Source organism: Eucyclogobius newberryi, unplaced genomic scaffold (assembly GCF_026437365.1).
Source record: "Eucyclogobius newberryi isolate DKJ021-1_F unplaced genomic scaffold, fEucNew1.0.hap1 SCAF_3, whole genome shotgun sequence".
NCBI lineage: Eukaryota > Metazoa > Chordata > Actinopteri > Gobiiformes > Gobiidae > Eucyclogobius > Eucyclogobius newberryi.
In genome coordinates this window covers 16,858,607-16,886,264 of record NW_027315945.1, presented here as the reverse complement: position 1 = coordinate 16,886,264, position 27,658 = coordinate 16,858,607, and the positions used below count along the sequence as shown (strand labels likewise).

The window sequence follows — 27,658 nt, the reverse complement described above, 5'->3', positions numbered from 1 at the left end:
GAGTCTCTCTCTTGCTGCACTCACAACGCTCTGAGCAGTCAGAGAGACAGGTTTTCTTCAATGTTTCGATGTTTTCCTGTTGCAGAAGACTGATCGTTTGGAATATCTCTCCTGCACCATCTTCTGCAGACTTTGAATGCTGATATTAAGGCTTTAGTGCAGTGGAAAACACTGAATGCCGCTGGATAGGATGCTTTGACAATAATGGATTTCTTCTCCATTTCTTTTAACTTACATACTCGACATTTTTGTATATTTTAGCGTTTGCGTTTAGATATTTCTGTAGTTTAGGTAAAGTTGGTTGTTGGGTTTTGGAGAAGAAGTCTTCGGAACTTTGTTATGGCTTTGTGAAACTTCAATCAAAATACCGGTGAAGATGAACAGGAAAAAGGATAAAGGATTTGAGAGCCCTCGTCCCTTTAAATTATAAGTATATTTATCTTTTCTTGTCATGTAAACCTGATAATCCAATGGTAACAATATGCACACTACTGTAGTCTACCGTTCCAACTATTGCAACTATTTGCAAATGTATCGAATTATATAAATTTAATTTCTTCCCTGTAATGGTCGTTATGCATAAAAGGTTTAAGACTTAAGATTAAATAAACTTGTATTACTATTATAGTAGTTCCCCTGTTCTACATCTTGAATCTTGACCCATTGTTTTACCTTGCACTTGCACTACATAGGCAAAGCAAAATCTTTGTTTGTGAATTGTGTTTACTTAAAAAGACTATTTATCTTTTCCTGATTCTGAAATAAGTGACATAACAGTTGTGTTTGCTTTTATACGACTCATCAGGTGGTGTGCATCAACAACATCAACTTCCAGAGGAAATCTGTCATTGTGAGTACAACACTGTTATATGTTGTATACATACAAATGTCAATGTCGAATTTATTTTAAAGCGCATTTAAAACAACCTCAGCCAACCAAAATGCTGTACAGGCAATAAGACATTATAACAGTAAATAAGAAAATAAGAAAAAATCAACTTTAATAATAACATAATTAAAAGATAAAACTCGAAAAAATAGTTTTGAGTTTAGTTTTATATTCATCCACACACTGAGCAGAGCGGACATGAAGAGACATGAAGTTGTTCCACAGCCACATATATTCAAATATGTCACTATATCACTATTGGAGTCATTATACCCCCTGATAGTCTATGTTTGCAATGTTATGGAATCCCCCTCCTGCATATTATGATGATGATTATTAATAGTTAATAGTATTATTATTTATCTTTTATTCCTGTCTTTATTTGTTGTACTTGTTGTTTTGCAGGGCTTTGTAGAGCTGACCATCTTCCCCACAGTGGTCAATCTAAACAGGATCAAGCTCAACAGTAAGCAATGCCGCATCTACAGAGTCAGAGTGAATGATCTGGAAGCTCCTTTTATTTACAACGACCCCACGCTCGAAGTCTGTCACCATGAGTCCAAGCAGTATGTTGACCGTTGATACATGCTTTTCCTATTACTGACTATTACCCCATAATATCCACATATAAGATTCTTCTGTGTGTTTGTATTTGAAGGAGGAACCTAAATTACTTCTCAAGTGCGTACACAGCAGCAGTGAGTGCAGTGGACCCTGATGCTGGACACGGGGAGCTGGTCATCAAAGTTCCCTCTGAGCTCTGGAAACAAGGAGATGGTCTGTGATAGATACACACTGTATTATACACACCAATTTTAATACATGTGTTCTTATGGGCCATCAGAACATGGTTAAGACTTAAGACAAATACTTAAACCTTAGCCTTGTTGTGACTCAATGGGTGAACTTTTTGTTGTAATAATTGTATCATTACTGCTATTATAACGTTGGCCTTGTTTAATTCAGAAATGAGCTGTATTTATAATCTGTAGTAAAAGGTTTACGTTTTATTTATTGATGTTGGGCATTTTAGGTGACCAGCACAGACTCAAAGCACTAATAATCAGACGATAATTCATTGAAAGAATAATCATGCCTAGATGTTCAAGTGATTCATGCTTTATTTTATTATTTCCCAGATTTGAAAGTTTTAAAGGTTTACATAGAATTCTCCCTGGATCAGCCTAAAGGAGGACTGCACTTTGTTGTCCCTGATGTGGAGGGCAACATGGCAGAGAGGGCAGCTCATGTATTTTCATTTGGATACCAGAACTCCACCAGGTGTGTTTCAGTGTTCTATATATTTTTTAAATAATGTATTCAAATTGTTGCACTCATTTTGAGAGCAGTTGTAAACAGTTACATTTTATCTCTCTTTATTTCAAATGTACCTTTGTTTTAACCTAAGGTCATATGAGTCCTTTGAGTCATGTCTCTTTGCACACTTTTCATTTATCTGCAGATTTTGGTTCCCCTGTGTGGACTCTTACTCTGAGCTGTGCACCTGGAAGCTGGAGTTCACTGTTGATGCTTCGATGGTGGCTGTTTCCTGTGGAGAATTGGTAGAAACCATCTACACACACGACATGAGAAAGAAGACTTTCCACTATGTCCTGCCCATCCCGACTGCAGCCCCTAACATCTCTCTGGCTGTGGGACCTTTTGAAATCCTGGTTGATCCTTACATGCACGAGGTTGGTAATAATGACCAGTAGGATTCCCAAGCATTTTTGTGCAGTGCTATCAACATGTGAAACATACTTGCACGATGACTTAAAATGTGCTACAACATTAACCAGAGCAGATTTGTTTTATATTTATAATGTACATTTTTATTGTGAACTAGTGTTAGGTAATGCAGACCTTTGACCACTAGATGGCACTGAAGTCCTAGTTTACGTTTGGTTCAGCACTGGATTGGCAATTTTGCAGAGCAATTTGAATAAGGCAAGGCAAGGCAAGTTTATTTGTAGAGCACATTTCATACACAAGGCAATTCAAAGTGCTTCACAGCAGGAAAAATGCATTCAAATCACAAAGAAATTACAGAAACAGAAATGCAATAAAATTAACTAAATTAAAAATTATCAATCCAACTGATTTTCTAAACTAATAAAATCACAAACAAAAGAGAAGAGTGCAAAGAAAAAATCCTTTCAGTCATATGCGCAGCTAAACAAAACTGTTTTTAGCTTAGATTTGAACATTGTCAGAGTTGAAGCCTGTCTCACATCTTCAGGAAGACTGTTCCAGATTTTAGCTGCAAAAAACTGAAACGCAGATTCCCCATGTTTTGTCCTGACTCTGGGCACCAGCAGGAGGCCGGTCCCTGAGGTCCTCAGAGTCCGAGATGGTTCATATGGCACTAACATATCCAAGATGTACTTTGGTGCTAGGCCATGGAGAGACTTGTACACAAGCAGAGCTGCTTTAAAGTCTATTCTCTGAGCCACAGGGAGCCAGTGCAGAGACCTTAGAACAGGACTAATGTGATCATACTTCCTGGTTCTAGTCAGGACCCGAGCAGCAGCGTTCTGGATGTACTGCAGCTGTTTTACAACTCGTTTGGAGAGGCCAGTGAGCAGGCCGTTACAGTAGTCTAATCTACTGGAGACAAACGCATGGATAAGTCTCTCTAAATCTGGTTTTGACACTATATTTTTGATTTTGGCAATGTTTTTTAGATGGTAAAAAGCTGCTGATGTTATTGATTTGACCTGGCTATTAAAGTTCAAGTCTGAGTCCATTATTACCCCCAGATTTCTAATTTGGTTTGTAGGTTTTAGAGCGAGACTCTGGAGGTGACCGCTTACACTTTCTCTTTGTTTCTGTGGGCCAAAAACGATTATTTCAGTCTTGTCTGAGTTCAGCTGGAGAAAATTGTTTTGCATCCACAAACTGATCTGTTGGATGCGGTGACAGAGTGAATCTACTGGTCCATAGTCACCTGCCGATAGTGAAACATAGATCTGTGTGTCGTCTGCATAATTGTGATAGGACACATTTTCACTGCATATCAACTGACCTAACGGCAGCATGTAGAGGTTGAACAGAAGGGGACCCAGGACTGACCCTTGGGGCACTCCACAGGTCAGGGTCATGTGGTCTGAGACACAGCTACCAATTTCAACAAAGTACTTCCTGTCTTCCAGATAGGACCTTAACCAGTTTAGGGCAGTGCCAGTGATGCCCACCCAGTCCTCTAGTCTCTGTAAGAGGATCCCATGATCGACAGTGTCAAAAGCAGCACTCAGATCTAACAGAATTAAGACTGAGGCTTTGCCCGTGTCAGTGTTCAGGCGGATGTCATTTGTCACCTTGACAAGAGCAGTCTCAGTGCTGTGATGAGGTCTAAAACCTGACTGAAAAACATCAAATGAGTTGTTTATTAAGAGGAAATCTGTGAGCTGTTGGTAAACAACCTTTTCAAGGACTTTGCCCAAAAATGGCAGATTAGAGATGGGCCGGTAATGACTCAGTACTGCGGCATCAAGACTGCTCTTCTTTAGGAGAGGCTTTATGACCGCAGTTTTCAAAGACATTGGGAATGTTCCAGATTGAAGCGACATGTTTACTATGTGAGTGAATGGTGCTAACAAACTGTTCAGCACAGACTTTAGAAATCTGGTGGGTAACACATCAAGGCAGCATGTAGATGAACTCAGACTGGTGATGATCTCATGGACAGTTTTGTCAGTTACTGGTGCAAAGTGAGTTAGCTCTAAGTGTCTTGGTGGTTTTAGGGTAATTTTTTGCATTGTGGGATTTATAGCATTTTTAATGCCCTGAACTTTGTCATTAAAGAATAATGCAAACTCATTACACTTGGATGTGGAAATGAGTTCTAACGGCAGCTGGGCTGGAGGGTTTGTTAATCTGTTTACTGTGGCAAACAGGACACGCGAGTTGTTACTGCAGCTTCCAATTATTTCAGAAAAATACCTTTCCCTAGTTCTACATAAGATTAGGTTGTACATGTTCAGCTTTTCTTTGTAAATCTCTTTTTGAACCTGGAGCTTTGACTTGCGCCATTTCCGTTCGGCCCTGCGGCACTCCCTTTTCTGTGCCCTGACCGAATCATCATTTCTCCACGGCGCCTTCTGCTTATTTTTAACCATTTTAGCCTTTATAGGGGCGATGGTGTCCAGAACATTCAAAACACTAGATGTAACAGAGTTCAACAAATCATTTACATTAGAACATGAGACATTTTCAAAGTATATCATTTCCATAAACAGTGCACCTGTGCCATCACTTATGTGTCTCCTCTGAACAACTGCAGGACCAACCGGAGGTTGGGGAGAAACAGACAGGTCAAAGAAGACACAGAAATGATCAGACAGAGCAACATCAATCACATTAACATTTGAAATATTTACCCCCTTTGTAATTATGAGATCTAGAGTGTGTCCTTTGCTGTGGGTGGGGCCTCTCACATGCTGAGTAAGACTGAAGGTTTCAAGGACAGCATCAAGCTCTTTAGCGTTTCTGTCACAAACATTATCAACATGCACATTGAAATCACCTGTAATGACCAAACCATCAAAGTCTGTGCATATGACTATAAGCATCTCAGTAAAATCATCAATAACACTTTGGCAGTGCTGGGGAGGCTTGTATAAAACAATGAAGAGAATGGATGGAGACCGTTTTAGCTCCATTTTAAAGGATACATACTCAAATGATGAAAACACCCCAAAAGACAACCTGCGGGTAATTATTTCATCTCTAAAGACAGCACAGACTCCACCCCCTTTTTTGTTTTCTCGTGTTTCAGATTCAAACTTAATGTTGGGTGGAGCAGATTCTATCAGAACTACATTTCCTGTGTTTTTGTCAAGCCATGTTTCAGTTAAAAACATAAAATCAAGATTATAAGAAGAAATAAAATTATTAATTAAGAGAGATTTGTTACATAAGGATCTGCCATTTAGCACAGCAAGTTTCAGACTAGTTTCAGTGGGACTGGGCTTTTTCTTTTCACAGGGAATATGAATCACATTTCTCAGATTGGGCCTGACTCGCATTTTGTTTTTCCATCTGTGTGATGATGTGACTACAGAAATAGCACTAGGGGGGGCTCTTTTTACATAGGGCCCCGGGTTGGTTTGATTTTTAATGTGACAATAAGTCCCGGCAACGCTGAGACCCAGTGCATCCTAGCTATGGGAGATACCAGGTAAAAGGCGAGGTTGGATGGGTGGTGGGGCTTTTGTAGCCAAGGAGAGTTTGGGACCAGGTGAGAGGCGAGGGGGGATGGGTGGTGGGGCTTTTGTTGGTGTAGTCGGCATAGCCCTTGCTATATTGGGCGTGAGTGGAGCCATCTTATTGCCTGATTTGATCAGACTTTCAAAATGGCTGGGAAGGCCCATGGGTGACAGTGGAGATGAGAAGGAGAATGATGAATCTTTAGTGGGAGTAGATGTTGCAGGGGGAACCCAGGGCTGGTGTGAAGGCAGGGGCGATGACAGGGATGTTGTTGGGCTTGTCACAGATGGGTCCAAGGCCTTTGAAGATTGTTCCTTTGCTGGAGGCGGTGGAGGTGAATGTGGAGCAGCTGGAGCTGAATCCTTTGCTGGTGGTGGTGGAGCAGCTGCTGATGAATCCTTTGGTGGAGGCTGAGGTTGTGGTGCTTTTGATGTTGAAACATTGGCTCGGTCTCTGGCTGAGGGAGCAGGAATTCTTCTCTCATTCCTCTCTTCTCTAACTATCTGCTCAGGACCCTGTCCAGGCCCAGTCCAATGCCTCAGAGCGTGGAGCAGGTTCTCTGTCAGCACCCTCACTCCACCTCTGCATAGGTGGGGGCCATTTCTCTTAAACAGGTCCTCTCGTTTCCAGAATAGATAGAAGTTCTCAATGTAGTGTAGTCCTCTCGGGGAGCACTCTTTGGACAGCCATGTGTTCAGCTGAAGAAGCCGGCTAAACTTGTTTATCCTCCTGTCGATGTTTGGAAGAGGTCCACTTATGAAAGTTTTGATTTCCATTTTATCAAGCACGTCGAATAACTTCAAGATTTCTTTTTTCAAAACTTCAGTCTGTTCCCGCCGCATGTCCACTGCACCCACGTGCACAATCAGCTGTTTAGCTCCTCCATGCTTAGCCATAATATTTGGAAGGAGTGACGTTATCTCAGAAACAGTGGCGCTTGGAAAAGAATGTGTGTTTATCTTTTCATGCGTCATGTGATTTATCGCGCCGTCCCCAACCAAAACAATCTTGACCTTGGCTCCTGGCACAGATCCTCCTCGCTGTATTTTGGCCACGTCATCTTTCCTTTTTTCATTTAATTCCATCTCTGAAAGTGGTAAAAATCTGTTGGTGAGCTGTATTTTAGGTGACTTCACGTTATCTTTGTATCGTTTAGGCTTTGCTCCAAGCATTTGTTTTTATTTTTCCACCAAAATTATCATTATTATCTACAATATCTTTTGCCAGACCCCAAATAATAAATGTTAAAGTGGTGGTGTGTTGTGTACCTCTGACCTAGAGGCCACGACCCCCTGAAAAATCTGGCCCTCTAGAAAGTTGAATAGTCCTGCTGTATCGTTTGAACAATATACATTTTATTTTTCATAAAAAAGCTCCCCAAATGTGTAAATTCCAACCTCAAATAGTTTCTTATTCTTGGGTATTGAACAGCAGCAAAATTAACAAATGCAAAAATTAGAACTATAATAGCAAATAAATAAAAATTATAATAAAAAATTATAAATTGTGCAACACTGTGTATTAATGGACTACTTTATCTTTCCAGGTGACCCATTTTTGCCTGCCGCAGTTGTTGCCTCTGCTCAAACACTCCATGTCGTACCTTCATGAGATTTTTGAGTTTTATGAAGAAATCCTGACCTGTCGCTACCCATACACTTGCTTTAAGACGGTCTTTGTGGATGAAGCATATGTCGAAGTGTCCTCCTATGCCTCAATGAGCATCTTCAGGTACAAAAGAGTTGTGGCTGACACTTTTACACAAAAGAAGAAACCAATATAATTATCCAAAGTCATGCCACTCAATTTTCACTGATGTAGAGGAATGTTTTTTAATGCTCAGTGGTTCTGTTTTAGTACCAACTTGCTCCACAGTGCCATGATCATCGACCAGACCCCTTCGACCCGTCGCTGTTTGGCCCAGGCTTTGGCTCAGCAATTCTTTGGCTGCTTCATTTCCAGGATGTCTTGGTGAGCACAACATTTCATTCCCATCAATGAAACTGCATGTAAACGTCTCAGGCAAAGTGTATTTTTCGTAAAGAATTGGTAGTTGGGATTCCACAAAGGCCAATTGTCAGACCCTTTACATATAGTCATGCATCTCGGTGTTGCTTCTGCAATTTGCTCATTGTGCCTGCCAGTGTCGTTCCCTAAATCTTGAAATATCTCATTCTGAAACAAAGCAGGTATAGTGCTTGTATGACATCATTGTTTACATAGCTGTAACTTCTGTCCCACAGTAACCACAGTACTGAAAACGCTGCTTATTTCAGGGGTTAATCATACCAAATTATGCCTGACTCATACCTTACTTCTCAGTGAGTATTTCCTAACTTAAAAGCAGGTGTAAACGTTTAAATTGCCTGATTTTTTTATGTTTTATTATTTGTTCTGTCAAAATAAATAAAAGTAACTAAATTGAGGCAACCTGTTGACTGACAGTGAAGAAACTTTTTGGGACGTTTCTGGGTGAAAAGTTCCCATTTTTCTGCCAATCACGATCAGTGAAATAGTTACATTTATTATTTTTTCCAGATACACCTTTTTAATAATTGTGTGATAATACAAAATAATGAATAATGCGTTATATATAAAATAATATAATATATAATTAAAATCACAAAATAAATATGTGGAAATGTTTTGACACACTTCATTTGTAAATGTAGAGTGCTAAGAGCTTAATATGTTTTCTGTAATTCAAAGCTGAGTTAGGGGCATTTCTTGCGTTACAAGTACCAATGTTATTTTATATATAAACTATTTCTAACCATGTGTTTATTACCAAACCTTTCTAGGCACAAACATCACTTATGTGATGTCTGGGAACTTCTGCTTTTAGTAGTGAGAAGACGTTAATGAACTGAAAATTAAATAATTACTGGTGTGAATCATGCACACCGGTCAGAGAAAACCATTCAACTTTGTGAATATCCTTTCAATGGCCTGAACTTTTTCACAGTTTTCTAACATTTGGCCCGAGGTTGTTGTTATAAAGCAGGTGATGAGAGATTTACCACAAGGCTGGCCTCATTTGTCAGGTTTGAGTCTGGAGCCAGTCTCTGGTCCACTGGGCTTATAAACCCAAAAGCGGTGCATCGCCACTGAAGCTTTACATACCGTAATAATTTTACAAATATGTTGACATAAAATGTATTTACAAATACAGCGTTCTAGACCAAATTCCAAATAAATAATGTCTAATAATTTTATTCTGATCCACTGTTTTACATTTTGCATAATGTACTAGTTGTTTTGTTTCAACACTGAATGTTTCAAAATGCAATTGGCACAAAATAAAACTGAACAATGAACATGAATTCTATCTGACTGACTCGCTTTAGACACTTAACATTCATTTGGAAGACAAAATAAAGAAGAAATACTGAGATACAAATGATATATATAACATAATTTCTCATGCAATTATTCTATAGTAATAGTATTATCCTGTGGAGTTATTGCTAAAAAGTGTATAAGTCACCCTTTACCTCATTCTCACGCTGCTCATACAACATTTGAGAAATCGACTGAGATGCCCGGCGTTTTGCTCCTCTGCTCTCTGACCTCCTAAACTCTCTTCAGATGTGGGGTCTTGTTTTGTCGAGGGCCTAATGTTGTGTCAGAAAAGACCCCAGTAACGTGGCTGGCTGCTCTTTGATTCTGAAGGAAGCGTGGCACTGTCTGCGAGCAATTAATCAGGGAAAGGGGCGAGTGGGGGTTGTAATTGAAAACAGGCCTCAGTCAGGAGTGTGTCATGACTGTAAACCACAGCATGAAGAAGATCTGCTCTTTTTCAAACACTTTCAACTACATTTCAATCCAGCCTTTATGTTCAACTGTATTGTTCAAGAGATTTGCAAATCTGCAAAGGTAATAACTATTTTAAGTAGAATCACAGCCTCTCGAATGTGGTTTTAAGATTTTGTTCAGAACACACTTGTTTTGATAATGGAAGATGCAACTATTTGTAGGGCACATTTTTGGAATGTTTGGATTAAATTGCTTATATGATTGACTTTGAGATCAAACCCCAGCAGGGTCATTGAAGGATGGGTCAAAAGCAGACTATAAAGTGCACCTTATTTGCAAGCATTAATCATTTACTTTGCACAATATATATATTTAGTTCAAATAAATATTACAATTCATTTTCCATTATAACATGGCATCACTTTAATAATGGTATGGAAAAATGCGCATACATGCTTTTGAATGACACGGTAAAGGACTGTTTTGGGTCTTTGTTGACAAGAAAGAACCAGAATAGTCCTTCTGAAAACCCATTCACTGCACACTCAGCTTAAACCATGCAGCAAAAACCACAAAAGCCTGGGGAGATTAAGGGGAATGTCTGCTGCCATCCCACCAATGTTGATCATTCTGCCACCATTTTCCAACTCGATCACTTTAAGAGAGGTGTTACGTCGCAGTGCCAAATTTCTTTCAAGTAAAAAACAAAACACAATCTTTCTCTTAATCTTCTCGATCTACACAATATTACAGGGCAAACCACACAACCACCACACTGCAAGAGGTCATGGCAGTGTACGCAGGGATTTTTGAGTCGTGTGTGGCTTTGAACTCCAAACCAAGCATAAATCAATATCATGTTTTATAGCAGCATGAATGAAAGCGTGGGCTGCCTAACGTCTTGTGCTTCCTGGTTTTTAAGGGCCGATGAGTGGGTGCTAAAGGGCATCTCCGGGTACATCTACGGCCTTTACCTGAAGAAGACATTCGGAGTCAACGAATACAGGCACTGGATCAAACAGGTACTGACCGGGTTTTAATAGAGATCTTTAAATATTATTTGTCAACGTTTTATCCCATACTCATTCACGACACCATTGTTGTTGTGTGAACCTTTTGAGAGAATGGTAATTGTAGGTTTGAAGTCGACTAGAGACGTGCCTTGTATTGGCAAAGGTTCTTATAATCAACACGTATCTCTATGACGGAACCTTTTTATTGGACCCAGACTGAACTTAAATAAGCAAACAATGACAGGGGTTCACAGAAATACAATATTTATCTGTAAAACGGCAGATTAAACTCACAATTCACTCCCAAATCTCAAAGTGACTCACTCCAGCTCTTCTTTCTGCTGCGATCCATGATGTTTAAAACCATACCTACATATTCTGTTTGTGTGCAAGTGGCTTAGCAATAAGTTAGTTTGTGTATTTTCCAGGAGCTGGACAGGATAATTGAGTATGAGCTCAAGATGGGCGGTGTTCTGCTGCATCCGACTTTTGGTGGAGGCAAAGAGAAAGACAAGTAGTCATCCTATTCATGACCTTTAATCAATATAAAATAGACAAAATACTAACTTTGTTGTTATTTCTCTTGTAGTCCGACTCCCCACCTTCACTTCTCCATCAAACATCCACACACGTTGTCCTGGGAGTACTTTAAAATGTTCCAGTGTAAAGCCCACCTGGTGATGCGGCTAATAGAGAACCGCATCAGCATGGAGTTCATGTTACAGGTATTTCAAAGAGTTGGATGTCCTAAATATGTTGAACCCCACAGGAACATTTAGTCTTTTATAGGTTTTCAACAAGCTCCTGAGTTTGGCCAGTACTGCGTCGTCACAGAAATACCAAAGTCACATGTGGAGCCAAATGCTTTTGTCCACCCATGCCTTCCTCAAATCCATCTCCAATGTATCGGGCAAAGACATAGGACCTCTCATCAAACAATGGGTGTATCCTTTAAACGTGGCATGTAGGACTATAAAGGATTAAGCACACCATCCAAGCTTCTGTACATGTTTGTCTTGACTCTGTGGCATTCAGGGACCAGAGCAGTGTGGTGAAATTCTTTGGAAGTTTTGCCTTCAACAGAAAAAGAAACGTTTTGGAGCTGGAGATCCGTCAAGACTACACTTCGCCAGGAACTCAGAAATATGTGGTGAGTGAACTGCAGACAAATGCACCGTTTTATCTTACTAATATTTTTTCGGAACATTTGGACCATATCGGTTTCTAGCAGCAGTTTCCTTGTTATGTCTTGTTTTGCCACAGGGTCCCATCAAAGTGACTGTGCAGGAATTAGACGGCTCCTTCAACCACACGCTGCAGATAGAAGAGAACAGCCTCAAGCATGACATCCCCTGCCACTCCAAGAGCAGAAGGTGCACACGTATCATCCTTTTAGCCTCCTCTTTACATTATAAAGGGTTGTTTGAATGAAAGGATGTCACTATTGGATTTGTTTCTACAGGAACAAGAAGAAAAAGATTCCTTTGATGAATGGCGAGGAAGTGGACATGGACTTGTCTGCCATGGAGTAAGTACTTTTACAGTTTAGAGTAAAATTCATACAAAACACACCTCAAAGTGCTTTACAAAACACAATACAATGGAATAAAAAGCATAAATAATCACACTAGATAGTATAATGCAGATAAAGTTCCCTCTGTACTTGCAAAGCGGAGCGATGAAATGTGTGTGCTGAAATCTTGTTTAGTCTATATATTACATACAGACACTGCTATTGATTTTCTTTTGAATCAAGAAGTTCAACAGTTCAAATGGCTGCGGGGTTGAAGCGGAGGTACCATCACAAACGTGGCTGGCAAATACGAACGTTTCTTTCCCTTTCAGTGCCGACTCCCCGCTGCTGTGGATCCGTATTGACCCAGACATGTCCATTTTGAGAAAGGTGGAGTTTGAACAAGCAGACTTCATGTGGCAGTACCAGCTTAGATACGAGAGGGACGTGGTGGCACAGGTGGCCTATCATTTGATTTTTTTTTCTCTATATACAGTATTAGTATGTTTAAAATCTATTTCTTGATTACCGGTGCTGTGTCAAAACATTCCTTTAGTGTTTAACTGAAATGAGGAATGTTGATTTTGTGTGTAATTTCATGGTAGTGCGTCGCTTGGGTAGTTTTTGTATCACTCTGTATTGACCCTAGGTTTGGAAACAAAAATGTTCTAAATTCCAGATTGGAAGCAAACGTGTAGTGAAACATAATGTAATTTCAATAGAGAAACTGGGATTAACCTTAGAATTTTACAAAGTAGGAAAAATCAAGGTGGTTTTGTCAAATTAAAGCCTCTTGGATGAATGTGAGTAATGTCAGCTTGGTTTAAAGACGGCTACAGTAGTACTTTACATTGCGTTTGGATTGTGATAGACTCTTAGCTTTTTCGATTAATGAAAACTACAGATTTTTAGGTTTTAAGTTTGACGCTAGAAAATGAACTGACATTTCATCCCTGGAATTTAAAAACTGTGCTTAATCTTTGTTCTATAGACAGTTATTAGTATCTAGGTATTAAAATGTGTTTAATTGCCTAATCGTTCCAGAAAGTAGAGCATTTCTGATGACATTGTATTTGAAAGAGTCTTTTTACCTGAAAAATCTGACTCTGTCCCGCTTCCTTTTTAGGTTGAATCCATTGTTGCGCTGGAGAAGTTCCCGACTCCCGCCTCCAGACTGGCTTTGACAGACATATTGGAGCAGGACCAGTGTTTCTACAAAGTCCGCATGCAAGCTTGTTTCTGCTTGGCTAAGGTACATTTATTAGTATGCTCATGGTCACGCAGCTGCAGAGATCTACACGCTTAGATTTTGTTAACGCACGTTTTCGGGGAAGGTGACGCAGCACTTTTGCACCTGTGTCCTTGGGCAAATCCTTCCATGCCGTGCCTCGATAAGAACGTGTTTACCAGAATCAAAAGCTTTTTAAAATATTTTATTGTTGGCATTTTGGCTAAATATTGTTGACATTGAGTTTTGAAAAATGGCTGCACGGCTCAATGATTGTTTGAAGAATTTAAAGTTAGTATTCATCTGGTTTTAGGAAAAGACACCCACTGGGACGCTAGGCAAATAGGAAGGGAGGAGTGGGAATTTTATCTTGGCAGAAAGGTTGAGCTGTGAAGGCGTATCGGGAGTAATCTGCATGGATTAGTAAATGCAGGGAAGTCAAAGAAGAGGAAGTGAGGCCTAAGGGCGGTTGCATGAGTTTTGGGAGGTCTGATGAATGATGGAGCCTCGGACGTCACACGGCTGGGCTAAAGTTTGACCTGTTGATGATATTGGCTTCCTCTGATGTGATGGTGACCAGTAGAGCAGACCAACCTTTACACAATCAATTCTTACCAGTTTATTACAGAGTAGGGCTGCAAGATATACAGGGTTCAGATTAAGGATTTTCACTTGTATAGCGGTGCTGCTACACAATCCGCAATTTTTTTCAAATTTGTATAGCAATTTGATAATTGCATAGCAAAACACAAAAGTGACTAACAATCAATATTTTCCATTGATGTAACAAGATTATTTATTTCAAATGTATTTGTAAATATTCTATTTTTAAAAAACACTTAAATAGAAATTGAAAACTTGCAAATAAAATTATTTGTTGAACAAATTAATTAACACGAAGTCAGATGGTCTTATTTACAACTTTCTTCCATATCATCATCATCAGATGACTATTTGCATGAGTCTCATTTACATTAATTGTCTTTACACTCACAAGTTACATATCACAACCAGAGTCGTCATGACGATGAGCTGTTTGTATCAGAATGACTTCTCTTACACACACAACACGTTTTGGTTTTGTCCTGGACATGAGTGAGTTTGACCCCTTTGAATTCCACATCCTCGGGGTGAAAACGAGAGCGCGCGCGGAGGCGACGAGGGGCTTTACGAGCGCCGCGTCTCACTGATCTCACGACAATAACTACATGTTACACAATAACTACATGTTACACATAGTTATGTGTGAGAATGGGAACAGAGTTATGTGTTACACATAGTTATGTGACATAACTATGTGTAACACATAACTATACTCGTAAAGCGCCTCATTGCCTCCGCACGCGCTCCCGGTGGCTCCTCCAGCTCAGCAGTTTTCGTACGCCCGATCTGTGACAGCAGCGGGACCCGTCAAGTGTGTCATGATGTTATTGACGATCGATTGACGAGTGATCAGTACTTTTTAGGCACTTTGGTTATACAATTGAACACACATTTTTGTATCGCAAAAGCTGCGATACAAAAGCACTTTTTTCTGACGAATGCATTGCATTTGAGAGAAATTGCGTTGAATTTTGCGATGCGATACCGCTTATTCTGAACCCTGATATAATATTATTAATCGTATCGAAATTAAAATGTTTATGCAAATCTGGTCATCTTGTATCTTAGACCTCTACAAACATGTACGGTACTGAAATGTATAGGATTTTCAGATTAGTTTAGCTGTGTCCTCTCGCTAATGAAGCCAACTATTGAAAAATAAACTGCAAATATTTGTCAGAAAGATTGCAATTATTGTAGATATTTTGTCATAATAGTTCTTCCATGGTACAGAGACTTTGGTGGTACAGGCTTTTCTTATTTTAATAATTTTGTAGAAGAGGATTTATGGAGTAAAATGACGCCTTTTCCCATAAACATGTTACAATGTCAGATTTTAGTGTTGCGATTAATGAGACTACAATTAAACTGTGAAATCTTGCATTTTCTTTCTTTCCCATTAGAGCTGACCGATCATTTGCCAATCGATTAGTCTAGTGATTATTCTTTCAATGCATCAGTTGTTCAGAATTCAAAAGTCAAGGGATGAAAATATTTTGACTAAATTTGAACCATATGAAGCTGAACTTCTATTCTCAGCTCATAGCATGTGTTGTAACCTATGTTCAGATAATATCTGAACATAGGTTACAACACATGTTTATGTTATGTTAATGTTTGTTCAATTACTAAATTATTCGGCAATTCTTTCAATGATCCATTAGTTAACTTGTTGCAGCCCTAATTCCTAATTTGTCTAAAGCAATATCATTCCTCAAGTTTGTGAGTAGCTTTATAAAATCAAACTTTCTGAATGACAAAATAAAGTTAATTTGACCCAAAAAAGCCCGATAAAAGAGTTCTTAAAATTGTTGGACTATATATTGAATTAAAAATACTTAATCTTGTTTCTAAAATTGTCACTTATTATTTTTTTTAGTTCTTACGATTATATTGGGGACCTGAATAATGATTATGAATTAACCGAATAACCTTGATATCCCTGGTTCCTTTTTATACGTTCATTGTAAGACAGCGTAAATAATTAGTGTATTTAAACAATTATTGATTGTTACATTTATTTACTGGGTCAGCTAAGCCTTCATTATGTTGAATGAATGATTTTCTACACCATCAAACCATTCTTTGCAAAAACATAAGTAAAATTCAATAATAAAGTAATCAACCGCTGATATGATTCTGCCGAAAAGCCAAAAAAAGTAAATTGCAGTTACAAAAACATTCTTCGTGGCTCCCACACCAGTTAACCCTTGTTCTACTGAAACCTCAATAATCCAATTCTGTGGCCTAAAGAATGTCTCTCTTCTCTGGATTGTCTGGATTTTGGCCTTTTCTACTTTTAACCCCCCTTGGATTTCCGCTATTTCGACTTCCACCTGAATCAATATTTTCACAACATGATAAAGTGCGAGTTGGTCACATGGCGGCGTTTCACCGAGTTGCTGTGTTTGGCCGCTAAACCCTCAACAGACTCTCTCCGTAATGGCCTTTGGTATAAACTACACAAACAGGCTCCGCTCGCATAAACAAGGACTTGCATACTCTGCCCCGACCACAAAATGAAACATGACTTCAACCCTCACGGACTCTGCGCGATGATTGGCCGGGACAGACTAAATTAGCTTGTTATTGGTCCGAGCTGTGGGGTAACTAACCCTAAAGGGAGGAACACATCGAACTCAAAAGTCATGATGAACACACACACATGCAAAAACATCCCGTTGTGCATTCCCCCTTCTGTTTACCTTCCCAAATGAGTACATCCTGTGGCGCTGACCCTTAGCCCCGTATTACCACATTTACATAAATCTGCAATATCCTGCGCAGGACTAAAGATCGCTGGAGGCTCTGGGTGAATACCTGTGGAAAGAGGGTGTATTCGTGGCATTTGTGTTGTGTTCAATATAAAACATGCGTAGGTAGGATGTTTGAATTTTTCTTCATGAAGTTCTAATTCCAATTACTTTTAGAGGACTCAACGTAAAAATAGACACATAAAAAAAAAAATATATATATATATATATATAGAAAAAATTCTGACAATTTTATTATGGTCTAATTCCTCTTTTTTTACTTCTCTTTTTTCTGATGCCACTCCCTAATTTTATACTTTTACTCCTTTACTTGCCGTCTGTCTGTCTGTCTGTCTGTCTGTGTCTGTCTGTCTGTGTCTGTCTGTCTGTCTCTGCGTCTGTGTCTCTGCGTCTGTGTCTCTGCGTCTGTGTCTGTGCGTCTGTGTCTGAGTCTGAGTCTAAGTCTAAGATGTAATTGCAAAAAAAGGAAGAAAACAAAAGAAATACAAGCACATGTTGTCCTTTTAATATGCTTCCATGAGCTGCTATTATTAATATCATATGTTTTTGTGTGTGCTTTTTTCTCATTGCAGATTGCCAATTCCATGATGAGCACGTGGCAGGGTCCTCCAGCGATGAAGTCCTTGTTTACCAGGATGTTCTGCTGCAAGAGCTGCCCGAACATCGTAAAAACTAACAACTTCATCAGCTTTCAGAGCTACTTCCTGCAAAAGGTACATCCCCCAGACCAATGAACTGGCACACGCAGACAGGGCACTTTATACCACAGGCTTTTTCCACATGGACGACGTGGCTTCACACTCTTTCATGTCGTCTACAGCATTATTTGAGGGAAATTTGTGGACTGAAAAGGTTTTGGATTAAAAATACATAATTTGTAATACCGTACTTGATTTAAAGAGGGGGTAGGAGAGACGCCAAAAGATATATCTCACAGTTTTAGTCTTTTTATTTGGGATGCATGATTATATTGGTCACAGATAATTATTTGCGGATCATTGCAAACCGGGTTGGACTTTGCAAGAATTGTCTTTTATTTTAGTTCTGGATGAGCCACTGTTGTGATGACTGTTCTGTGCAGCTGGTGTTTTCTCTACACTGCGACGCATGTTGTTATCAGCACAATGCAGAGCAAGCACACTCCTCACTCCACACTGTCTCACTCCTCCGCTAACTTTAATGAACTATTTTCACTGTTTAGAGATGATTCACAGTCAGTGTCATGTTACAGGAGCACCACAGTCTGTGCTGCTGAGCTCACCTTCTCTGTGTTGTACAAAGCATGAAACCGTCAGATAAACCTGTAGAATTAATAATAAAGACAACAACATTAACATACCTGAACATGTGGCTTTATATGGCATATCTGGGCATGCAGCCTCATTTGGCCTCATTTAGACCTACCGTTTTTTCCGGACTGTAAGTCGCTCCAGCCAAAAAATGCATAATTGAGAAGAAAAAAAACACAAGTCACACTGGAGTATGAAATGCACAACTTTCAGCCGTTATTTGTAATAATTGGATGTTGAAATTTGAACCACTGTATTATTTTTTATATAAGTATCTACATTGTTGTAATCAACAACAAAGCCAAAAAATATATATTATTGTATTGTTTTTATTATTCATTGTGTTCGATCATGTTTCTTTTGTATTCAGACAATGCCTGTTGCTATGGCTTTACTCAGAGATGTCCAAAACCTCTGTCCTAAAGATGTCCTCAACTTCATTCTTGATTTGATAAAGTACAACGACAACAGAAAGAACAAAGTAAAGACCTTTTTAATGTACCTCTCTGTTTTTGTTGTGTTTCGTTTTAACCATTGCATGCAGAATGTTATTGCCAAAAGTAACACTCAGTTTCTTGAATACAATATTCATATTAATACAATTGCTTGACATGTTTGTCTTTGCAGTTTTCAGATAACTACTACAGAGCCGATCTGATTAAAGCTCTGACTAACTCGCTCACCCCGGCCATCAGCATCAACAACGAGGCTCGGACAGTGGTTAGTTTGAATCCTGACGTCCGGCTCATTTTGGAGGAAATCACACGGTTCCTCAACATGGAGAAACTACTGCCCAGTTTCAGAAACACCATCACCGTCAAGTACAAGATTCTGCTGTGAAAATACATCATCTTTTTGTGGACGATCTGTCAATATAGTTTGTCTTTATTGTCCAGTTGTCTTCGAGCGATTCGCGAACTGCAGAAAAATGGTCATATTCCCAGTGACCCGTGCCTGTTTAAGTCCTACGCCGAGTACGGACACTTTGTGGATGTTCGAGTTGCTGCACTGGATGCTCTCATAGACTACACAAGAGGTTAGACTTTTTACACAGAAGATCGCCGTTTTCATTCATAACATCTTTTACACCTTAATCTTGTAGTAGCAGTAATAATAAGATAAAATGCATTACTATTCCTCAAGTTTTTTCATTATTTGTTCTTACGATAATATTGTGATCACCATTATCGATCAGCCAAATAATCTTGTGTTTTAGTTGAGCAGAGTGCAACAGAACTGCAGTGGCTGCTCGACATGGTTCAGAATGATCCAGTCCATTACGTCAGGTCAGTAAATGGTATATTATTTTGATGTCGGTGCATTTTTCTCATGGTTTTCCTCATCTTTTTGCAATGACTGATCGTCCAGGCACAGAATTTTGGGAATGCTGTGTAAAAACCCACCTTTCACCCGCTCGTCCGAGTCAATCCTGTGCACCGAGCCTTTGGTGGACCAGCTCTGGAATCTCATGAACTCTGGTAAGACGCTCACATACTTTTACATGATTGACGTACCAAAATAATGTAATGGTGCACTATTTATTATTATCATTTGTGTAGGAGCTGTAATTAGGATTTTTAGGACTATACATTTTATACTATTTAAAGTGCCAATGACGGGTTTGACCACTCATTGAAATAAAATGCTGTTAAGATAAATATATGTAAAATTTAGCTATGTACGAAAAATATACTCATTTAATCCCAGAAAAGCTACATTTTTAGGTATATCATTTTACTTTCCTTTTTGTAATTTATGACATTACACTAGGAAATTCCCCATCAACCACTGGGCCAAAACTCAGTAATTTTTTTATGACAAATAAAAATATAAGGAATTAATGCATAAACTTTGAATTGAATGTGATGTCACTTCCTGTCATTTTCTACAGATTTTTTTACTTTTCTCCACCAATAGCTTCTTGATTGGTGTAAAACTATTACCTATATTTACAACAGGTATAATATACCAAATAAAGTCAAAATTAGAAAGTCGTAAAAACCCATCATATGCCCTTTAAATCTTCTTACTATTGCCTCTGACTTCAGGAAGTCTTCTTAAATGGCAAGGGTTTATCCAAACTACAAATTACAAAATACATTCAATTAAATATAAATAATTCAAAATCTTTGACAATAGAACTAGTCTGTGTAATCCTGTACATCCAGGTATGGTCCATAGCAAAAAAGGGTGGAAATAAATGATGTCAACTGGAGGGGGGAAAAAGTGAATTTGCTATGCATAATAGATATTGTAACACTCCATAAGTTCTAACACCTGAATAGAAAACTAAGCAGCAATTTACATGAATTACTTGTCTTTAGGCTGCAGAACGTTCTGTTGCTTATAGTCAATAAAATGAACGGTGTGTCAGGTTTATTTTCTGTAGTCTAAACCAAAAGTGGCACGTCGTTATGTGCCCTGGCTTTATAGAGCAGCTCTCCTTGGCTCCTGGTTCGGTCATAGTGGCTCCTGCAGGCTGCACGTTTCGCTCAAAAACCAACAAATGAACTAGAGGTTTTGGCGAGATGCGTGTCTGCTTTGTTTGTTTAACTCTCTAAATTACAGCTTTGTTTTTCCTCGTGGCTCATTAAAAAGTACTAATACCCGGAGTAGTGTGCAGGATTTAACCACAAATTGGCCAACCAGCTACACACGGGGATAGTGGACATTCATGCATGTTTGACAGCTCAAACCATAGACTTTTTCCAAGTTAATTCAATTTATCAGAAAATGTGCTTTTATATTTCTGAGGGAAGTTTTGTTCTTTTTGTTTTCGGCTCTGCTAGTTTCAAAACTGTAACTTTCTACGGCATGTTCTCAATAAAATGTAGGAAGGGCTTTGGTCACTTTTCATTCAGGCCCCAAAAAGTGCATGTTGAGTAGATACATTTTCACACATTTACATACTTTGATGAGTGTTAATCGGAATGAAAGTACAGTTTCCGTTAGCTTGATGATGATGACCATGACATGATCTGTGTGAGTGTATAAGCTTTGATGAGTGAAGAATTAAAGGTGCACTACAAAACTTTTCTGGTGGAGCGTGATATTCTGCCACCTTCTTCATCTCAAAGTACATTTTATTGTACTGCCCCGGAATGTTTTACAGTGTTTTCATTTTGTATTGATTTAATTACAGTTGTTTAAATTAGAGGTTGATCATCAGATAAATATGTTGATGTGATGTTTACCATGCAACAACTTCAAAAATGCAACTGAGGCAATGTGTTGGTTTGTTTTGCTTGTTTTTCGTATATTGCCGGTTAAAAAAACATTAAAAAAAATAGTTTGACTGTAATATAATTATTTCTGCTCTCTCCCAACTATCGTATTAAACCACCAAGGTTCATTTTATTGCTTGGATTTTTCCATTGACAGGGTCTTGCTCCCCATTGTCCACTTGCGTTTCACTTTCCTGTACTGGGGGTCTTAGGTGTCTCTCTCGGCCTCTCATTCACTCTGCCAATTCAAATAGAGTTACAACAATACGATATGTTCACCATTTTACAACGTTAGGGGGATACTTAACTCTTGTGGCAATATATTCTTAATGTACTGACTTGACGAGGACAGAAGATAAAAAACAAATTAACTTGAACTCAATTGTTGCGGACGTCTGTCTGTTTAAATGTATGGGACCCCCAATGTGGTAACCTTAAATAGCATGCTAAAATAGTTGTTTTATTCATTTCTCTGTAACCACAACCCCCCATGTGTTAAACAGACGTACGCTAGCACTGGATGATGTTACAACCAACTCAAGGTCAATGCAGTTAAGCCCCATAGAGTTTGCATGGAGCCAAAGCCACACGGTCTGTTGCCCCCCCCCAAACCAATGACATACACTGTCCAGCTCATTACAAACTCAAATAACATGACATTGTATACCCTGATGGCACACAGAGCTGCTTATCTTCTTGTATTTATCCTTCCTTACAATGGCTGAGGGATTGTAAAAACTAAATATGTGGTCGTAGGCTTGTTGCTTTATTGTAGCTCGCTCTAACTGCTTTTTGCCTAGCTAGTCATTATGGTTTTTGTCTGGATCAATTCTTATGTTACTCTATTCCTTTTACTGCTTGCTAATCCAAACCAATATCTTGATTGAATACGCTGTTAATCTTTACAGCATTTGAAGTGCAATGCGTCGTTTGTGTTCATTGCATTTTGAGAGTGTCTTTTACAATACAAAATGTAAAAATCCACTGACGAGCAGAATTCTTTGCCTCAAAAATGAGAGAAGCGACAGATCCTATAATCTACATCAAGTCCACTACACACCATATGATTGAACATTACTTTTGTGGTTTGTATCCATCCAAGTATCCATTTAACAACTATATTTTTTGTGAGTAAAAGTCAGCACATAATTCTTTTGGTGGTCTAATGATAATATTTGTATTAAGTACGTATACGTGTATAGTATATTTTAGACACATTTCCATGTTACATTACTGAATTGTTGTGCTTGTATTCCTTTTGTCAGACTTAAGTGCGGAGTTGAAGTCGTGTGTTTTCCCATCGGCAGGTACGTCCCACGATTGGAGACAGCGCTGTGATGCGGTGAACCTTTACTACACCCTGTTCGGTCTCCTTCGCCCCTCGTGTCTGCCTCTGCCAGAGTTGGGGCTTGTTTTGAACCTGAAGGAGAAAAAAGCCGTTCTTAACCCCACGATCAAAACAGAGCTGGGCGGAGCCACCGTCATAGACACGCCCGCCAGCATTGGCATCCATGGAGTCGGCATGAGCTACACCACTGTACGTTTAAAACGTGATTATTTCAGGTGTAAATATGACTTTTAATGCTCACGTTTTAAAAAAAAAAAAAGAAGAAGAAGAGTCAAGGGGAGTGATGCCATTGGAGATACTGCGATAATCAGTATATTTCACATGATAACATAATACAAATTTCTACTACTACACCACAGGTACAATTTGTACCTATAAACCCATAAGCAACCTTCCTTCCACCAAATACTTAACGAAATATAGCTATACAAATAATTATAGCGCTACATCAGTCTTATATCAATCTATAAGGCCTCAGTTATTTTATTACTTGGTTTACGGATCCGCCGCACTTAGATTATTGATTTATACAATATAAATAAAATTCATTATTATCAATTTTTTTTATAAAGTACCGCCGACAAAGCAAAATAGCATTAAATGAAATGTAAAAAGCGGTATTAAGTCAAAAGACAAGAGCGCGTGAAGCAATTTCTCGCCAAACTCCTGCAGGAGTGAGAGACGGCGCTGCTCCGAGCGGGTCTGTCCCTGCGCGCGGTCCCGGGAGAGCGCGCGCGCCCGTCTCTCTGTCTGCTGCGCATTTTTATATTGCAAATACACATTTTAAACCTGTTTACCACATTTTTTTCAGCGCGTTTTGCCGTGACTGGGTGGGTGGGGGAGGGTGCACACTTAAGCGTCAGTTCTGTCTCTCTAAAACACGCTAAATCTCCTGTTACACGCTCCAGCGCGCCGCGTCTCCTCCCCCCTCTCCTCCCGTGGTGCGTCTTAGGCAAACCCGGAAGAAAACATCTTTTGAAATTGAAATTATATTTATATTCCGTCCGCCTGTGCAATATATTTCATTTAAAAACCTGTAAATCAAGTAATAAAATAACTGCGGCCTAACCAACAAAGTATCGGCCATCCATTTTCTACCGCTTGTTCCCTTTCGGGATCGCGGGTGACTGGAGCCAATCCCAGTGACTTCGGACCTTAGGCGGGGTACACCCTGGACAGTGGCCAACTCGTCGCAGAACCAACACAGAGACACAGACATTACAGACAACCATTCACTAGGGCCAATTTAGAGTCACCAATTTTGCCTAACACATGCATGTCTTTGGACGGTGGGAGGAAGCCGGAGAACCCGGAGAGAACCCACGGTAACACGGGGAGGACATGCAGACTCCACCCAGAGAGATCATGTGATGTTGTTCTGGTTAAAATTCACTTTCTATAAGCTGCTGATATTTTTCCCAAGAATAAAGAGGAAACGCGGACATATTTCTATTTGAAGACACGTACTTGAATTACTTTGTAATTGTATCACAAGTACAGTAGTATAAAAAAGATCACTGTCAGTTCCACAATGTTGGTGGTTTATAAATGTCCCAGAAAGGTTACCATAGCAAAGCTTTCAGCAAAATAACATGTGATATTGATTTGCACATTTTGGCTGGCATTGAGTGGACATGACGACTAGTAAAGGCTTATTTTACCGTCAGATTAGCCTAGTGTAGGTTTCATGTCCTACAGAGCCCAAATGTAAGTCATAAGAAAATAATATAAACATTAGTTTGAATGACATCACTGAGACACTCAAGTTTCATTGGTTTGGGAGCCAGAGGTGAGGTAAGGAGGTCTCTGCCTGGTGGTCTATATTTTCTGGTGCTAGATTTTGCATTAAAACGAATAGATGGCACGCTGATATATAATCGTGGGTTTTCCGTTGCTGCCAATTCTATTTGGCTGGACGCGTTTCTCATTGCATCACCGTAAAAGCCATCTCACCCGTTACGATTCACGATAAAATGGCAGAAACTTCATGCGGAGAGGTTTTTTATGTGTATCCAAGTACAAACTGTTGTTTACAAGTTCAGTACCTGCTCCTGTCATACTGTGTTAGACCAGAACAGTCAGAATATCTGGCATAATCTCGCACTGAAACTAAATTGATTACGTTCATCTTGCATCATTTCTTCGTACAGCTAAATTACATTTCCAATAACATAATGCATTCTCGCTGGATGCTGCGTGTTTTTCAGGTGGATGAGGAGCCTGACCCAGTGTCATTGGGCGTGTGCGGAGTGGGGCAGCCCCCTCCAGGCCTGAAAAGGAAGGCCGAGACCCCCCTGGGCTCACCACCCGAACCCGGACAGGTACTGCAGCCACAGGACGATGAGCCAAGAGGAGGACGCTTCAAAATCAGGGTAAAACACGTGTCTGCGGGCCCAACATTTTTTGGATAAATTCACTGTTTGAAATTGTGGTATTTGTTTTTAGTTCAACGCAATGGAGGATGAAGACATTGACATGGAGACTGTTCATGACAGCCAGGCGTTCATTCACCAGCATCTAAATCTGTTGGAGAGACCGTCTACGCCAGGTAAAATAAAATAATTCATTATTTAACAACCATTCAAATAAGTACATTCAAAACATGTTGTCATTATATTTTCATGTGTGCATTTGAATGTTTTGAGAGAACAGTCTTAAAAATAATGACTTTTAGACCACATGGACAATATGATTAGGATAACAAGGATTAGTAGGATTAGTATTTTTTAGTTTGCACTTTCAGATGTAACTGTTAGCCCCACCCACTTATTGTCACATGGTCTGTCTGGTTGGATAAGAATGACTACAGTTGCTTCCATATGGTTGTCATCCAACAAACTGACCTTTTGAAATGCGTAGGAAATATATGTGCATCTAAATAATAATAAAAGGCATTTTCCTGAACTAAAGGAATAGATATCTGGAAGAGGCTTTTCAATCTCTACAGTCAGAGACTTATCGAAACTTATACCATTGGGTTGTATCTTCTGTCCCATGAGAGGTGAAGACTAACGCTAACACCTAAAAAAGACACACAAAATAAACGTTCATTTCTACCTATAGACGTAAACCACTATTTAATTTAATGTTCAGGAAAAGAGCCTCCATCGGTGGAACAGGCCATGCTGTCGCTGCCCGCCACCCCTGCTCCCGTCTTCTCCAAAGAGACCACCTCCTCCTCCTCGAAGCACGGGGGCGATCACGGGCACCACCATCACCACCACCACCACGAACACAAGAAGAAGAAGAAGAAACACAAGCATAAGCACAAACACAAGCACAAACATGAGAGCAAGGACAAGGACAAGGACAAAGACCGGGACGCCCACATCTACAGTAACAGCCCCGCCAGTGGACGCTCCCTCCGATCGCCCTCGTTGTCCGACTGAAGCGTTAGGGCGAATCAGCTGTGAGTATTTAGAAAGAAACATTTGGTCAAGTAGAGGTGGAAACATTGTGGTCCAGTATGTAGAATCCAGCAATACCGTGGGACGTAACCGATTCCGAATAGCCAGCATTAAAAAATAATCAAATACATTTTTTGCAGCGTCAAGGCACCTCAATTTATTATTTTACTGTAAATGGGAAAGTGAATGTAAATTAAGGCTGATTCTGAATCTAATTTCAAGAGTCTTTTCATAGTGATATCACCTCAACTGCCTCTCAATGTTGTTTGAAATGCATACCTTCTCATGTGGGCTAAAAACAGAATCGTAGCATGAAAAAGGCAAAGCAACTGCAGATAATCTAATCTACATTATATTTGTCCAAAAGTGATGGAGAGATTTGTGTCAGAAGGGGCATCTGGCATAAACATTACAAGATCAGAATCAGAAAAGGTTTATTGCCATTGTCAGTGAACAAAATTCACAGGCTAGGAACTTGCTTTGGTGATTCAGTGCCTACAACAATGACAATAATAAAATCAAGACGTGTACTATAAATATTTAATTGAAACGCATCGTTGAACAGTCACATAAAAACATTACATTTTGATTCTTGAAAGTCACCAAAAATGCTGATTTGCCATCCAGACACAGTTTTTGTGTTTGTGTGTGTGTGTGTGTGTGTGTGTGTGTGTGTGTGTGTGTGTGTGTGTGTGTGTGTGTGTGTGTGTGTGTGTGTGTGTGTGTGTGTGTGTGTGTGTGTGTGTGTGTGTGTGTGTGTGTGTGTGTGTGTGTGTGTGTGTGTGTGTGTGTGTGTGTGTGTGTGTGTGTGTGTGTGTGTGTGTGTGTGTGTGTGTGTGTGTGTGTGTGCTGGCAGGTGAGATGATGTTTGGACACACGAGGACACATGTTAGCGGCAGGTGTGAGCAGACTACAGCCGACCTCTTGTGATGGCATCAGGAGCACGCCGTAATGCACGTCTGACCAGGGCCCCACAAATAACAGGCCTTAAACTGAGGCTTCACTGTTTCCAAAGGTAAAAACTCCCTCGCATACGATACAGTACGCGTTCGGCTTGCGGAGTTCGTGGGCTTTTAACACCGCTTCCAGGCTGTCTGAGGCATTCCGACCACATTCACCTCTGTCCAAACACACAGCCTGGTTTCATAACGCCCCCCCTCAGCGCAGATACCACTCCAAGTCCCGCATCACCAGAACCGTAGTCCCAGCCGCAGCTCCGTGGTCTGAGGGAGAGAAATGATGGATTTCACTTTGAAACATTATGTCTGCACTGGACTTTAGCTTAAGTCTCTGCTAAAGACATTTACTTCCCGCTTACATCACTGTACTTTTCAAATGAGTCATATTCATATGTTTTTATCAATACTATGCGATTTTGTTGATTAAAAATAATTTTGTATGTACAA

General features: G+C 39.7%; 1 protein-coding gene across 1 annotated transcript; it reads left to right on the top strand.

Moving 5' to 3' along the window:
• Positions 1–27,658, top strand: taf2 (TAF2 RNA polymerase II, TATA box binding protein (TBP)-associated factor). Its single transcript, XM_072460363.1, has 27 exons — positions 1–426; positions 796–850; positions 1,295–1,455; positions 1,548–1,666; positions 2,029–2,170; positions 2,352–2,583; positions 7,644–7,828; positions 7,955–8,068; positions 10,776–10,875; positions 11,295–11,380; positions 11,456–11,591; positions 11,656–11,810; positions 11,902–12,016; positions 12,130–12,239; positions 12,329–12,394; positions 12,712–12,838; positions 13,506–13,631; positions 17,557–17,697; positions 18,644–18,754; positions 18,901–19,094; positions 19,170–19,309; positions 19,490–19,559; positions 19,642–19,751; positions 22,805–23,034; positions 25,053–25,217; positions 25,291–25,393; positions 25,939–27,658. Exons 1-27 carry the CDS (start codon positions 377–379, stop codon positions 26,232–26,234), a joined length of 3,639 nt encoding a protein of 1,212 aa, XP_072316464.1. The 5' UTR covers positions 1–376; the 3' UTR covers positions 26,235–27,658.

Excerpts from the sequence above, each read along its gene's own strand:
- taf2 (XM_072460363.1), top strand. The coding sequence starts at position 377 with ATGAACAGGAAAAAGGATAAAGGATTTGAGAGCCCTCGTCCCTTTAAA. Across the intron at positions 8,069-10,775 it reads TTCATTTCCAGGATGTCTTG|GGCCGATGAGTGGGTGCTAA; the intron begins GTGAGCACAACA and ends CTGGTTTTTAAG. Across the intron at positions 19,310-19,489 it reads TCTCATAGACTACACAAGAG|TTGAGCAGAGTGCAACAGAA; the intron begins GTTAGACTTTTT and ends CTTGTGTTTTAG.